The 14512-nt window shown below is 40.8% G+C and overlaps 2 protein-coding genes across 8 annotated transcripts; both read right to left on the bottom strand.

Annotated features, from left to right (window-relative positions):
• Positions 1 to 2337: 2337 nt before the first annotated feature.
• Positions 2338 to 6722, bottom strand: LOC112286346 (uncharacterized). Of its 4 annotated transcripts, none has more exons than XM_024528139.3 (12): positions 5870 to 6641; positions 5445 to 5501; positions 5242 to 5307; positions 5073 to 5091; positions 4832 to 4905; positions 4604 to 4622; positions 4258 to 4428; positions 4077 to 4124; positions 3877 to 3909; positions 3532 to 3731; positions 3022 to 3405; positions 2338 to 2923 (listed from the first exon to the last, which is right to left on the bottom strand). In XM_024528139.3, coding segments are annotated over exons 1-12 (1254 nt in total). In that variant the 5' UTR covers positions 6052 to 6641; the 3' UTR covers positions 2338 to 2922. The 4 variants fall into 4 exon arrangements, with proteins under 4 accessions (XP_024383907.1, XP_024383906.1, XP_024383905.1 ...); XM_024528138.3 differs by having other exon boundaries at positions 3027 to 3405; XM_024528137.3 differs by having other exon boundaries at positions 2338 to 2916; positions 3027 to 3405.
• A 2943-nt stretch (positions 6723 to 9665) lies between these two features.
• On the bottom strand, positions 9666 to 14293 carry LOC112286785 (uncharacterized). 4 transcript variants are annotated; one of them, XM_024529050.3, is made up of 7 exons: positions 13491 to 14293; positions 12561 to 12973; positions 11636 to 12364; positions 10834 to 11435; positions 10582 to 10663; positions 10265 to 10385; positions 9666 to 9984 (listed from the first exon to the last, which is right to left on the bottom strand). In XM_024529050.3, the coding sequence occupies exons 1-4, from the start codon at positions 13798 to 13800 to the stop codon at positions 11379 to 11381; spliced, it is 1509 nt and encodes a 502-aa protein (XP_024384818.1). In that variant the 5' UTR covers positions 13801 to 14293; the 3' UTR covers positions 9666 to 9984; positions 10265 to 10385; positions 10582 to 10663; positions 10834 to 11378. The 4 variants fall into 4 exon arrangements, with proteins under 4 accessions (XP_024384818.1, XP_090108946.1, XP_024384820.1 ...); XM_090252820.1 differs by having other exon boundaries at positions 10265 to 10319; positions 10582 to 10653; XM_024529052.3 differs by having other exon boundaries at positions 10265 to 10319; positions 13491 to 14291.
• Between the last annotated feature and the right edge of the window lie 219 nt (positions 14294 to 14512).

Below are 14512 nucleotides of genomic sequence, written 5' to 3'. Positions count from 1 at the left end.
AATCATAATTGGCAAAGAAAAGTATTTGTTGAATAGAAAAATGTATCAAATTATTGTATGCAAACTTAGTAAATAGCAAAAGATTTTTTCAATCATCTTGATAATAGTTGATGGTATACCTCAAATATTTCTCTAAAACTTGATTCATCCATTTTTTTTGTCCATTAGTTTGAAGATGAAAAGTCAAAGAGAGCTTTATATCCACCTTTAAAATCTTCAAAAGTTTTCTCCAAAATCTAGATATAAATTGAATCATCCTATCTAATATAATATCCTTGAATAATCCATGATAGCGATAGATGTTGTCAAAAAAAAACTTAGCTATTTCTTCACATGTGATAGAATTTGTACATGGTACAAAATATGCCATCTTTGTAAAATGGTTTGCTACCATAAATATAGAATTTTATAAACCTAAGACAAGAAGATCAATGATGAAATCCATAAAAACAAAAGATCATGGTTGTTTTAGAATAGATAATGGCTGAAGAAGTCTCTAAGGGCAATAGCAAAGAGTTTTGGATCTTGAATAAATATTACATGATTGTATAAAGTCTTTAACTACCTTCTATATTTGAAGCCACTAAAAACCTCTTGATATTAGGTCCAAAGTCTTATTGTATCCATAATGTTTGAGTGTAGGAAAGTCATGAGGAGTTTAAAGAATATGTAATTGTACTTTGCCTTCAGAAATATATAATCATCCCTCAAAATAGAGTAGATTATTTTTGAACTCAAACATAGAAGTATCATGAGATTTAAAAGAATTATTCTTGATATCGTGAACAAGAAGATGAAAGGACATATTTGATTGAATTTGCTTGATAAAGATTGAAGAAACATATTGCTCAAAGATAAAAATGTTTCAACTTCAAGAGAATTGTTCTTTGTTGATTAAAAGTTGCATCTCTTTTTTTTTTGTACAAGCCAAGAACATCTAAAAAGGGCATGTGATAAACCTCATTGTTGTATCTCTAGCATCAATAATATAGTCATCTTTGCATTTTAGGCTTGAGGATATTACAAGTAGGTGATATGATTATTCATTTGAACTTGGAAAGGACACTAAGTTAGAATTTTGTTTTTCAAATTGATAATAAAATTTTAAAGATTATAATTATTATAATTAATAATTTTAAGAAATATCATTATTAATTATTATAAGAATATAATTTTTTAAATAAATAAAATTAGATTCCAAAACTATTATTTTAATTTTTTGATTGAGAAGTGAAAAATCTTATATGACTCTAAAATAAATAAAAGACTCTAAAATTATAAATATTTCTAATAGAAAAGTACAATGTAATATTTATTAAATTATTTTAGTATAAATCAAAATAATCAAATATATGACAAAGAATTTGTAAATATTTTTATATAGTATGATAATTTATCTGCAAAAAATTAGGTACATATTTATTTTAAAATCTTAAAATAATTAAAATAAAACCTTAATATTAAAATATGTGAAGTAGAGTATAATTTGGTTTTAAATTGTTAACATTGTTGAGAGTTAGAAAAAATACATTGTTATAACATATCATGTTCATGCTCATAACAAAGTTTATGAAGCCCTTGTTTATTATAAAATAAATTATTAAGAATGAGTAAAAATCAGATTTTTTTTTCTAATCAATTTTTTATTTTATGTTAATATACATATAAATACGTTTTTTCCATTCAATAATAATGCATTGTAATCAGAATACAAGATTACAAGAATAATTCTCCATTGATTTTATGCAGATTTTATTCATTCTCCCTGGTAAACAATTTCCCGATGGTTTTCACATACAGCACACGTACAATACTATAAACCATTGCAGCTGCCTATGAAGTTAGAGAAAGGGGCACATTGCACTGCTTGCGTGATCTGCTGAGGCAAACATGTTTTGCAGACTGGGTACCATTCCAGCACTAATAATCTCGATGGATATGATTTTACACAGAAAATGAAGAGAGAGTTGGGTATGGAGAAGAAGAAGTCGAGGTCTATCCGGAGCCCACTTCCTTTCCAAGAGCATATGCTAAATTAAGTATTCCAAGTTTATACTGTCTAGTAGAAGAAGCAAAAGCATGAGAATCATGAGGTATGAACTTCTACACAACGATATATTACCCACATGTGAGACTAGCGAAACCAAGAGAAGATTATGAATTCAGCAGCAGTGTGAGTTTGTTCTTTGGTTGTTTCATGCACCAGATTAACACTAAGTATATTGATGCAGTTGTCCACGATTTCTAGTATATAAAAGTTCAGTTGAGCTCATGGGAAAACTTGTTCACAACCATGCAACGGTTCAAGAAGCGAATTAACTCGATCCAGTTAAGATGTGATTCTTGAAGGTTGTTGTACCCAAAATGAACTATGTTGAGCTGTGAAGCTGTGGTACAAACAAGATGGACTCACAACTTCCTGAAGTATATAACACTTTCATGTGCGAAATCTTTCGTAGTTAGACTGGCAAAATGCTCTGCCTGGGATCAAATGTAAATAAGGTAAACCTACAATGAAATGACGTGAAACGTCTTCAGATGAATCGACTACAATCTAGAAACAGACATGGACCGCCACACTGTACCTACGCAACCATGTGAACCAAACCTCACCTTTGAATCGCATTAGCGTTACCGAATTTCTTACCATACCAAAGGTAGCTTGAGCTAGTTTGGAGCTATCGACACTACCAAGGTTTTTAAGGTTTGGGGTGTGCTGCAGGAACAGTTCCGCATGAGCTGCTTCAAACGCACCAATCCTCCCTCCTCGGAAGAGATGGAATTATCTATCTCCAACAGCAAAAGGCTCACATGTGCTCAAGAATTGCCTCTGGATGACCTCCTGCCCTTCAACCCTAACTTGACCTAGCTCCTTTAAATGCAATAAACTCACTGGTATGATTCATTTCCACGCATCTGCACTCTACCAACCACACTGGGTTACGATGGGCTCAAAATTCATCCAGAATGAGGACCTGCTTAGCGAAAGCCTGATCAATTTTGATGCTGCGGAAGACTCACCACACCTGATTGAAGAATCCATTTGGATACTGGGAATTGGTGTATGCCTGCGCATGATGGTGAGCCTGATGCCAGTTGGAAGCGCCGGTACTTCCATGCGCCTGCTCAGATTGGTTGGTGAAAGTTTCAGCAGTTCCTTCTGCAGCTGCTCCACTGCTGCTTGACGACGCAAAACCCATCGTAGCTTCTAGCTTAGCTTTCTTCTGCGAGTCTTCGAACTGACCACCAGGCTGCTCTAATGCCATATCGTGTATCGACAAGCCCCTGTTCGATCCCACAAGATGGCCTATCTGCCCCAGGTTGTGTAGATTCGACTGGGATGCTGCACCTGGAAAGAAATGGTTGCCCGTTGGGCTCGCTTCACCGTTGCCTACAACTAATTCCCTGCAAGACAAAAGAAAAAAGAGCAGCTCTCTGTCACTCTCAATTCCACCAAAAAAACAAAGAAATTCTCATTTACACAAGTGAGCCAAGTTAGTCCTGGAGACCCATAAACAAGACAATGTATACCTTGTCATCTGCGCAGGCACGATTGCCTGACTAGGGTTAGATTGTTGCTCCATGAAATCCTGCAGCGTGGCTTCGTTCCGCTCAGGCATATTCCATTGCAAGAATGGCGATGGCGTTCCTGCAATACCTGCCTGGTGCTGGTGATGATGCTGCTGCTGCTGCTGCTGCTGCTGTTGCTGTTGCTGGCGTAGTGCAACCATCTGTTCAATATACAGTAAGCGCGTGGGTTACACATCTAATATTCTTAAATAATTAGAATTGTACCAAAGTTCATGCTGACGAATACACTAAGTCAAATAATGTTGAGATTGGTACACAAAATAAAAACATATTCTCGTTTCATACCTGTTGGTAACTGTTGCCCAGAAACTCATGTTGCTGCGAGATGAACACACTTTCAATTTAGTGACGCGACGCAACTGGAACTCAAGTTTATAGCACCAATTCTTGATCGAGAAACAAGCGCTTTGTAAATCCCATTGAAAAACTATACGAAACCCTAAACACAAGATGAACCTCAGTGAACCACGGTTGAGATCAGGCACCTGTCGGTGAATTGCACTCGCAGCTTGATATGCACTGCTCACGTAACTCTGCAGGAAAATGTCGCCATAACCACCCAAAAGAAAATTAATGTCTTCACAACTCGAGAGTACGCATTGACATTGAAAATGTGAGGGAGGAGTTACAAAAATATTTCGCAGATATGAGAAATCACAAACGTACCTTCCTAGCACGCACGCGTTCAAGTGCCTGCTCCAACTCAGTTTCCATATTCGCAAGCTGTTGGACAGAAGTGATGTTCTGTAAAAGGTGCTCATCCGCCAAATACAACCTTGCCCTTTGTTGCACCAGTTCCTTTTCCTGTTGAGATTTCTTTAACTCCTCTTGTAATAACTGATCAAAGATTACACAACGCGGTTAGTCAGACGCGTAATCTAGCATGCGAAGTGAAGGGGATCTACCTTCTACAGTTCACGTGAAAACAAATAAATAAATGAAGATAAAAGCAAATGGCAAATTGTGAAGCAAGGAACAAGCCCAAAGATAGCTGACATGAGGAAGAACTTACTCCGACTTCGTAGCTCTTACTGTTGTCGTCCAGACGTAGAGCACATGCCAACATAAGCGTCAGTTAGTAAGGTCACAAAGTGCGACCAAATGACGTAACCACGATCCCCCATAATGAACTGATAAACAAACCTTAAACCCTATATAGTAAGAAGCCTTCGGAAACGTCACCAGATGCTAGTTCACGCAGGAGCAAACCAGTTACTTGAATAAGAATAAGTTCACTTACTTTCCGGTGAGGAGTTGATGATTTGCTGCGAGATCCTTTTCTCCATTTAACTTTTTCAGCGCCCTGTGTAGATACTGTATTCACACCACCAACACTTTTGTCAATGCGACACCCTAGCTTTACGAACAGGCTTGTGAATGTAGCTATTCAGAAGGTGCGCATTATCAATTCTTTTCAATCTGATGAGAGGTATTTGATTGTGAAGATCATAAAAAAGGTGTGAATTCAGATTCGTGCTGACCTCCAGATTTTCAGGTTTTCTGAGTCGACATCCGAGAATACACATGACCCACAGCACAGATGCAAACAAGTTAAACAAGAAACTTGAACCATTGGATCCTATTGATTTGGTGCATTAAATGGAAATGACAATCAGGAAAGAAATGTCGGGATGAAAGAATCGCCCTTACCTAGTATACTTGCTACGATCGTGAATCATGTGATAATTTGCGAAGCGCGTGAGCATATCCTCAAAACTGCTCCCATCAAACCCAGAACCCCAACCAAAAGAATTCTCAACATGCATCAAGTTTGCCAAAAACCCTTTTCAGTGCGTTCCACTGGGAAAGACCGACAGACAGTGATGGACAAGAATGAGGAGGAGGATGCACACCTTTTGTTTCGCTCATGCATTGGCAGGTTAGCGAACCGAGTGATAACGTCCTCAATGCTGCTTGCACAACCCCCAACACACCACGAAGCCACATCAAGATGTGCAAACTCATAACGTCGCGACCAGTACAGCGACCTACCGCTTCAAGCAAAACCTTGAGTTTCTCGGTAAAGTTCCAAGTTATATCTAGAGATAGATCTCAAGCCCACACTGGTTGAATGCAATCGAACTGCCACATGATCAATTACCGAGATCCAATCTGCTCGCCATCAAAAGCTTTTGACACTAAACTACTCCTGGTCCGGCGTTGCGCCGCTGGATTTGTGCATTAGGTAGCATTTCGAAACACGGAAAAACTACGTGAAGTTTATTGTTAGTAGGTAACTAGCCACACTTTCATCGGCGTCAAAGATCGAGGACCGCACCTGCAATTACTATATTGTGTGAGCTTTCCGGAGGGAGAAAACATGATGAGTGCGACGTCAATGTCACAAAGCACTGACAACTCGTAGGCTTTTTTGATGAGACCATTGCGCCGCTTCGAGTACGTCACTTGCCTGTTGGTAGGATTCTCAATCTTCTTAATCTCTAACTTGACCCTACCCATCCCTGCTTAGCTATTTTCTTCCCGCGATGCCGCAGCTGAGACGCCAAGGCTTCGGACACTCTCAGTCGCCGACTTTCCGCAGAGAGACCCAGCCCAAGCTACACTGTTTTGTAGTCGATACGAAATTCCTGCGCTGATTTGTGAACGCAACAAGCTGGCCAAGTGTAGGACAGTAGCAAAAATCTACAGCGTGGCGCTGCCCAGCAACTCCGTTGTAAATCCACTCCAGGATCTCTCATGCTTCCGGCCTCCTCGCTATCACAGATCCTTCCGACGATCTGATGAGAGATCACTACCGAAGCCTCGCCAGCCCAACCTAGACACACAGACCTGCGCCGCTCGTGCAACGGTACAACAAAAATCTAGTCATTCTAGTCACAGATAACTTGTGATCATGTGTCTACGAACAAACACAGATGATTCAATCTTTTAGTGCTACTCCGCTCAACACAAAACTCGACGAGCCAAGGACCAGCCGCCGAGTCTAAACGTTGTGGTGATCTCGCTCACCCTCGCAAAGGCAAGATTGTTCGTAACTCCCGCTCTCTTTCTCTCGATCGATCGTCACTCGCCAGAGACGCGCTGGTCCCTCCCCCCCTACTCCCTCCCCCCCTACTCCCTCACTCCAGGTGAACCCACCAGCCAACCTACGCAGCCTAGGCGCGCACGGCCTGCCGCGCCGAGCCCTCCATTGACCCTCGACGCTCCTGGTTTCACTCACTTACCACTCTCCTGGATCACTCCAGATTCATCTCCACTCCACCGCTTAGCAGTCCACCCAATCAGTTTTTACGTGGATCCGCAGCACAATTTTTCGTGTGAATCAGCAGTGCCCAACTGCAAAATCTCGCTACGATCACGTGTGCAAGATGAGTCAGCCTCTCTAGGGCTACAATTGCCGGGCACGTCGCCAGCATCACAATACTTCATCCCCAACTGTCCGTTCATAGTCACGTAAATCCCCTTTTGAACTCTCTTTCTCTCACTTTCGCGCTCTGTCTCCCCATTTCACCCTCTCGCTTTTGCCTCTCTTTCCAGCAACTGCGAATCCATCACCGCCTCCGATTCTGCAGTGTCCTGATCCCTAGACGCAATACATCATGTAGCTGCTCCAGTACACGCCCTCGCAGGCTACGGACCTTTGTTCTTAGTAAAGTTGCTGGACAAAACCTGAATTTGGTAGATTGGGCGATGAGAGTGACGATGAGCATGAGAAGACGGAGACTGGGAGCTAATACAGGAACGGATAGTCGCAGCAACAGCGGGTCCATGACACCATGAAGGATGATATTTGGGCCAAGTGCTTTTGCAGCAATGGCATGGCCCCACTCCACTACTGATGCTGCTGTTGCTACTCTCCCCATCTCTCTCGCTCTATCTCGCTCTTCCTTCGTTGCTGCTGTGAAACGGCACAATCCTTCCTTGCTTGCTTGCTTCCGCATCGCACGGCAAGTTATTCCACGAGATCCGGTTCTTCGTGGGGGTTTTGTCTGGTTTCGGAGAGTTGTTTTTGTTGTTGATCCTCTTCTTCGTGGGATGGATCGATCGTCGACGCCGTATCATCCTACTTCTTCTCCGTCCTCCTTTTCTTCATCTTGTGCTTTCCGACTACACTGTGAATGTGCGATGGCGATGATGCTTCATTCTCCTTCTTATGCTCCCTCCCTCCCTCCCTCCCTTGATACACTTTACTTTAATCTCACTTTTTCTATATATACGTGTGTGTATTTATTTATAATTATGATTAGTCGAAGTTTACACATATCAAATGAGTAGATTTAATGCAAAGAGCTCTTGCAGTGAATTTTAGTAGTTATATTAAGTTCATTATTATTTGCTTATAGATAAACAATGGTTTGTAGTAGTGTTTTTAATATGGGAGTGAGCTTTCATGTCTATTTATACATTACAGGAATCCTTGGTATTGTATGGCACAAAAGAAGTCGAATTCAACTTGAAAAAACTTCATTCATAGTGTGTAGAGCTTGAAAAATAAAATGATGACTTGAATATGTGTATTAATTTATTTGCATTGTGATTTATTCTTCTCTTAACTATATATATTTATATTTATATATGTATAATTGAAGCATGAGTATTGAGAATTTGTTGTTAAATTAAACTTGCAAAGGCAACTAGATTTATGTATAATTCAAAATTATTTGATTGGTTACAACTCTATTAGAGGCTAGAATAAAAAAATATAATAAAAAGGTAATTAGATTAAAAGTAGTTGTTATAAAAAACTAATTAATATTGGTAATATATATTTGAGTATTGTCTTAGATATATTATTTTTATATGTTTATATGAAATACATATATATATATATATATATATTCGTACATACAAGTAAACTCAATAAATTTTCAAATGTTAAATTTATAAACCTACATAATCAATCAACATTGAATATTTTTGGATTCATTTAAATTTTTTGTATAAGCAATATTATTTGTGTTAATTGTTAGAGGTCAAGTCACTTATTTCCCAAGATTCAATTGATCAATCTTTGAAGTACCCTAATGTTCAATTTTGTTTATTATATTATATTTTGATCTATTTATCTATTGCTATATAATTAATTTTATCTATATGAAAACATTATTATTATAATTGAAGTATTAAGTTATGTGCTTAAAAGATTTAAAGGATTTTCAATTATGGTTTTAAAACTAAGTACTTTGTAATAAAATAAGAGTAAATCATCTTTGTTTGGATTAAGATCATTCAATGTATATATATTTATATTTATATGCAATTCAATACTATTTACAACAAATATAATTTTAGTCCCAACCACTTGGTTATTTTTTTTTTTTTTATGTACACATTTATTCTTCTTAAAAAAACTAAAAATATATTTAAAAATAAAATTATACCTCAACAAATAGATTGAAACCAAAACTAACTCACACTACAAATTATCAGTAATTTACTCACAACCTTGGTTATAACAATGAGGAGTTCATATCTTGTTTTTGTTACTACCTAAGAGATGATGTGTAGGACTTGAAGGACTGTTGGATTATTTTTATTATTGTGTTTTCATCTGGATATGTATGTTAGCGCTTATATTAACAAACATTGGTCTCGTATTTAAATCCTCCACAACACATAAACAAACATTTTGGACAGTATCTGTTTCTTCCAACAACTGTTTTAATACAGTCACGTTTTGCAGTATAACATGAACAAAAAGTGTGTGACGTTAACGGTTGTGTGAAAATTACAGTCAGGCGTTTGGCTGGATTGCTTACAGAAAACATTCCTTGAAAGTGCTGGACCTATTTTTGTAAGAGATATTGTCTGCTTTAAACTAAATCGACTGGAAGTGAAAAATTGCCATGCGAATAAACAAGATAGGGTCATTTGAATAAACTATCATGCCTTGTTGCCCCAATTTCCCACAAAAAGATTCCATTTTCCCAAACCATGTTGGTAAGTTCTGTCGCTCATGGACAATAGCCAAATGGGTTCTGACAGTATTGACCAATATATTCATATTTGGAGGAGACCTTTAAACTACTTCCAATTCGAAGAGTTGTGAAGAGTCATCGATCTAATAGAGGTTTAGAGTGATATTAATGATTTTTTGAGAAAACCCATTCCAGTTACACAAACTGTTGTACGTTTCATTGCAAATATATAGAAACAAAATAAAATATTACAAATAATTCCAAATCCACATAGATACTATGAAAATAATTTCCCTACCGCACACTATTTAAGCAAGGCAACGTTGCATAGTCAATACAAGCACTGATCTCAGAACGCCTTCGTACATCCTTGAGAAAGAAGATATTTGGAGCACAAACGTCTTCACCTTCAGCAGAAATATGAGAGGCGCAATGAAGGAAGACTACGAGGTAGCCCAAGGAGTACTCATCCTAGATGACAGCAGACTTACGTTGCTTAATACAACATTGTTGCCTGCATTATGACAATAGCCTAAAAACTCAGGAATCTGTACTTCGAACGGAGGTAAACAATATCCAAAATCGAGGAGTTTCAAGATGAATAATAAACAACTGCAAGGTTAAAGCTGAAACTATCAGATCACCTCCAGTTCTTTAAAGTTTCTAAAGAAATAAAACAAGAAAGTCGAGATTGATAATTTTTTAGTACAGTGTCCGTGAGAAAGATGTCCTTTCAAAACCATGAGCACGTAGAAACTCTTGCCAAGCTATAATGAGGGAATAAGGATTAGCACCTGTAGGTGTGTCAACGAATGACTACGATCGTCTTCTCCGCATGAATGTCCGGGCCTGACAGTCATCGTTAGCATCAATCAATCTCCATTCCACATTTTAAAAGAGTAATCACTTCGAAGCCTGTCACCTCAGAAGGCAGTAATGTCAAATTCTCACCCAAACTGTTCGAATCCATCACTGAAATTTTAAAATACAAGGGAAAAAACAGCCATTAATATTCTACATAAAAAAACTGCTCACAAACCAGCTTATGAATTGCTGAGAGACAAGAAAGGCATTGAAATATCCCAAACCAATACGTCACCGAAATGCTAACCTGATCCGCTTGAAGTTTGTAGTTAATGACTCCCGAAGTAATGCATATCACGGATGGAGTCATCAAATTGGACTGCAGTATGCTAAGCAAGACAAAACAGGATCACGGAATATTAGTGCAAGAGACTCAAATGCTAACATGGATTAGATGATAAGTATTGCAGAATAATCAACAACTTGACTATAGTCCACCAAAAGAAGATAAAGAAGTTAGGTGGTCTACTGTAACCTAAAGAGACAGTAAAATTATTACCAAGCAGATTGCTCGAGCTTTCTTGCTGCAACCAAAAAAGGGACTTAAGATATCTTGCTTGCACGGCCCACAAAGCCTGTTCAAGTCAAATTTCAGAAAACCAGAGTCGTCTCGCCTTCAAATGTCTCCACCTTGCGTATATCAGCTTTCCTACAAATACTAACACATGGCACTAGGGGTAATCTAAGTAGAAGTAGGACACGATTGATATTGCTACCCATTGGCGCATAAAATGTGCAATGTGGCACCTAAACCTAGCACAGTTCGCCAGCTGCACTCTAACAACATTCCTTGATCTTCAGTATATTGTCGTGGTCGAAGGCAAACCTTCCGGAATGAATCATGCAAGAATTCTGGGCCAGATTATGTGTCTACAACTACCTAGTGCATCGCTAACTCTACTACCCCTAGTGCTTGCCTGCGCCTTCCCTGCCACCCTTCAAGATATTACTTTAATCCGCAGATGTGCCAACCTTTTATCCGGCTATTATCACCACTGGATGGGGTTGTACATTAGGGTGGCAGGGGCAGGCTGCGTCCGGCGCTCAACGGCGCCGGGCCTGATTGACACTTGTGTCACGCTGCTGCTGTGTATGTAGTTGCTGTATCCGTCATCAACATATACAACAAAACATGTTAGTACCAACTGAAATTTTCTCAAGCTCCACAAATCAGGGTTTTGTAAAAACAAAATGAAGTGATGTTTTCAGCAGCGTTTCCGAACATACATCCTGAAAAGCACTCAACCCATCAAACTGTTTACACATTGTAATGAATACTAGGTACAAAGAACGTGCAATACCTGAGTTTGCTGGAAATGATCTGGATGCTGCATGTAGCTCATGGCGTGCCCAGGGTAGGCAAACTGGGGAGCTCGCATGTACATAGCCATCGGAGCCATTTGAGCGGGATTGTAAGGCCCAATCATTGAATCAGAAGATCGATACCCCATAGCATTAACAGGTGGTACCCAGGGTGCTCGAAGATGTTGTGGGCCAAGGGATTGAGGTTGGGGGGAATCCATGTGCAACTGGCCCCTTGGAGGAACCCCTAGCTGCGGGAATTCAGTATTGTAGTTCACCACTGGTGCATACAATGCTTGGCCCCCATACGGTCCCATACTGACACCAAATCCAGGATCAAACCGCTGTGCATACCTTGCAGTGCTCCGGTCATAATCAGGATCCCTCCTGTCTTTCTCTCGGTCACGAAATATGGCTACTCGACTCCCACCGTTTCCGATACTGCCCAAGCTATTACAACTCACCAACTTTCCCCTACCAGAAGAGTCCTTTTCTCTATTATCTTTGAGGGTACCATTGGGTGGAGATACGGAATCTCTTTTGGGTGGAGATACAGAAGCACTTTTTGATGTGATAACTCTAGACTTCTTAGCGCTGTCCTCCTGAACGAATTCTCCATGTCGAGGGGCATCGGCACTGTAGCTAGCCACTCCGAAACCATTCTCTGGCTCAGGCTCCTCTTCGCCACTTTTTCCTGTCAATTCGCAACAGAAGATGCGTGCACGTGCCTAAGGAAATACAAAAGGACAGATCAGAAAAAGAACTACGGTATCCAAAATCTCCTGAACTTCAGACAAACGCAAACTAATTGTAAATCTCAGAACCATCACTTGTAGCTATATTCGACCACAACGTACCAAGACGAATCCGCAGTAAAATAATCTTTCAAAAATCTAAATACAAAATCACACTGACAACAGTTACCTTGTTATACTCTTCTTTTCTTTCCTCAACGCTCTTCGACGGGTTCAGCTTGCCGGAGCTCCCACCTGGCCCAAACCCATTACTGCGACCCCCCTTCAATGGTCTCTGCTTGATGGCGACCTTAGAAGGCACGGCAGGTGCCACCACTACCTTCTCTTCTTGATCACCTGCTAGGGGAACAACAGGTATATCAACAAGGCGGAGACTCGGAAAGCGTGTTTCACTTGTCTTTTTGGCGACAATCCGCGTCCCTTCAGCGGAACCTCCATCAACTACCATTGATTGGAGGTTATAGTGCTGAGCCACACGATGTGCAGCCAATCGAAGATATGACGACGGCATAGGCTGGAACTCAAGGATCTGCAAGCTGGGATTACGAATGAATCGCTCAACCTCTTGTTCCAACCTTAGAACTGCACAAAAAAATTGACATATCACAAATCGCATGTTAAATCGCAATAAAAACAGTAACACCCACTCACTTCAACAAAAAGAAAGTTGATAAATCTGAGAAAACACAACAACAAAGCATCATATTAAATCTGGAAATATCCACATTGCGAGAGAGCACTCCTGCCCATGGAGTTCAGGTAGTACCAAGTGTAAAATCACTGGAATAACAAGCGTCTAAAGGAGTCACAATTCCTACATTAAAAAAGTGCATACGTAACTTAATGTGTACATCCAAGTACGTGAGCCACAAGAAACTTGACCTCATAGTTGCTGAATGCATTATCGCAGTACGACGAATTAGAGCCAGAGAATCAACCCACAGAAAGCTGTGCGTCTCTCCTTGTCCGATACTAAAATGGTGGATCGAATGATATGTAGTACGAATAAAATAGGAAACAAGAAAACCCTGATGGGACCCAAAAACCTACTGAACAGTGCCTCTACACGAAGCGGCCAAGAATAAAAATAGAACTTTACTTGTGAGACGATCTCGAGGGTTCTGAAGAGCTTCCTTTAGGAAGCCATCCACTTGGTCAGGGCCACTGGCAGCGTCTATGGAATCAGTTCGGAAAGGCAACAGCTCCGTAGTCAATCCATTACTCTCACTGGCGATGCAAGCCTCCGCAGAAACTTGAGATGAAGCAACTTGGGAAGTCGACAGCAACTTCTTCATGTTCACCTTCAAATCCACCATCTCCCACGACTCCACGGCGAAGCTCTCCACCTCAGGCGCCGCCTTCCTCACGTCTTCCGAATCCGCCATCAGTTCTGGCACGATCAAACCCATAAACAAGAGCCGGACACCCTCAGCTCCCCTTGGATTGATACGAACTACCTCATTAGTAAACGCATAATAACTCCACTTGCCTCCACCTTCGAAACGCCCGCAACAACATCAAACCCCACCACGCACTCCCACGCAGACCAACTACAGCACCATTCTCTCCATCCTCGTTCGGTCGCACATGCAACTCTCCATGCCCTCTCTCAAACCCTAACACACCAAACCCTAATCGCCAAAACCCACTAACCCAAAGCACCGCAGCAGCAAGAATTCCCACCACCCTCCTAACTATGCAACGCCAGCGCTCAACGGCGTGAGCGGAATCGAGGCGGCAGTGCTCCGTAGCAAAGTGGTGGTCAACGTAGCAAAGAACTCCCTCTTTCAGGAATTCTATCCCCCTCCCCCCCCCCCTGCCCCTTCTTCTGCTTCTCAGAGAGAGAGCACCGAGCGAGGAGCTCCCTCCATTCCCCCTGAGCGCGACCCGCTGCGTTCGCCCGCGCCAGCCAATGCTCATCCTCCTGCTCCCAATTGGCGAACAGGTACAGGGCCTTCAAGCCTCACAGGAAGGGTCGCGGGCGGGCGGGCGGGGGGCCAGGGGTGCGCCGAGGGTGTTCCTGGCGTTTGCTGGGTTCGCCCGGGCTAGGTTTGAATATATGAGAACGCGAGATCGCATGGAGAACGCCGAGGGAACAAATGGTTTGTGTGGGTGGCGTTC

The sequence above is a fragment of the Physcomitrium patens genome, chromosome 9 (assembly GCF_059467195.1).
Source record: "Physcomitrium patens ecotype Gransden chromosome 9, ASM5946719v1, whole genome shotgun sequence".
Lineage (NCBI taxonomy): Eukaryota > Viridiplantae > Streptophyta > Bryopsida > Funariales > Funariaceae > Physcomitrium > Physcomitrium patens.
The sequence above is the reverse complement of the archived record's forward strand: the minus strand, read 5'-3'. Positions and strand labels throughout refer to the sequence as shown.

Excerpts from the sequence above, each read along its gene's own strand:
- LOC112286785 (XM_024529050.3), bottom strand. The coding sequence starts at position 13,800 with ATGGGTTTGATCGTGCCAGAACTGATGGCGGATTCGGAAGACGTGAGG. Across the intron at positions 12,365-12,560 it reads GAAAAGAAGAGTATAACAAG|GCACGTGCACGCATCTTCTG; the intron begins GTAACTGTTGTC and ends GTATTTCCTTAG. Across the intron at positions 11,436-11,635 it reads ATCATTTCCAGCAAACTCAG|CAACTACATACACAGCAGCA; the intron begins GTATTGCACGTT and ends TGACGGATACAG.
- LOC112286346 (XM_024528137.3), bottom strand. The coding sequence starts at position 6,051 with ATGGGTAGGGTCAAGTTAGAGATTAAGAAGATTGAGAATCCTACCAAC. Across the intron at positions 4,125-4,257 it reads AACGCGTGCGTGCTAGGAAG|AGTTACGTGAGCAGTGCATA; the intron begins GTACGTTTGTGA and ends ATTTTCCTGCAG. Across the intron at positions 3,910-4,076 it reads CGAGTGCAATTCACCGACAG|CAACATGAGTTTCTGGGCAA; the intron begins GTGCCTGATCTC and ends TTCATCTCGCAG.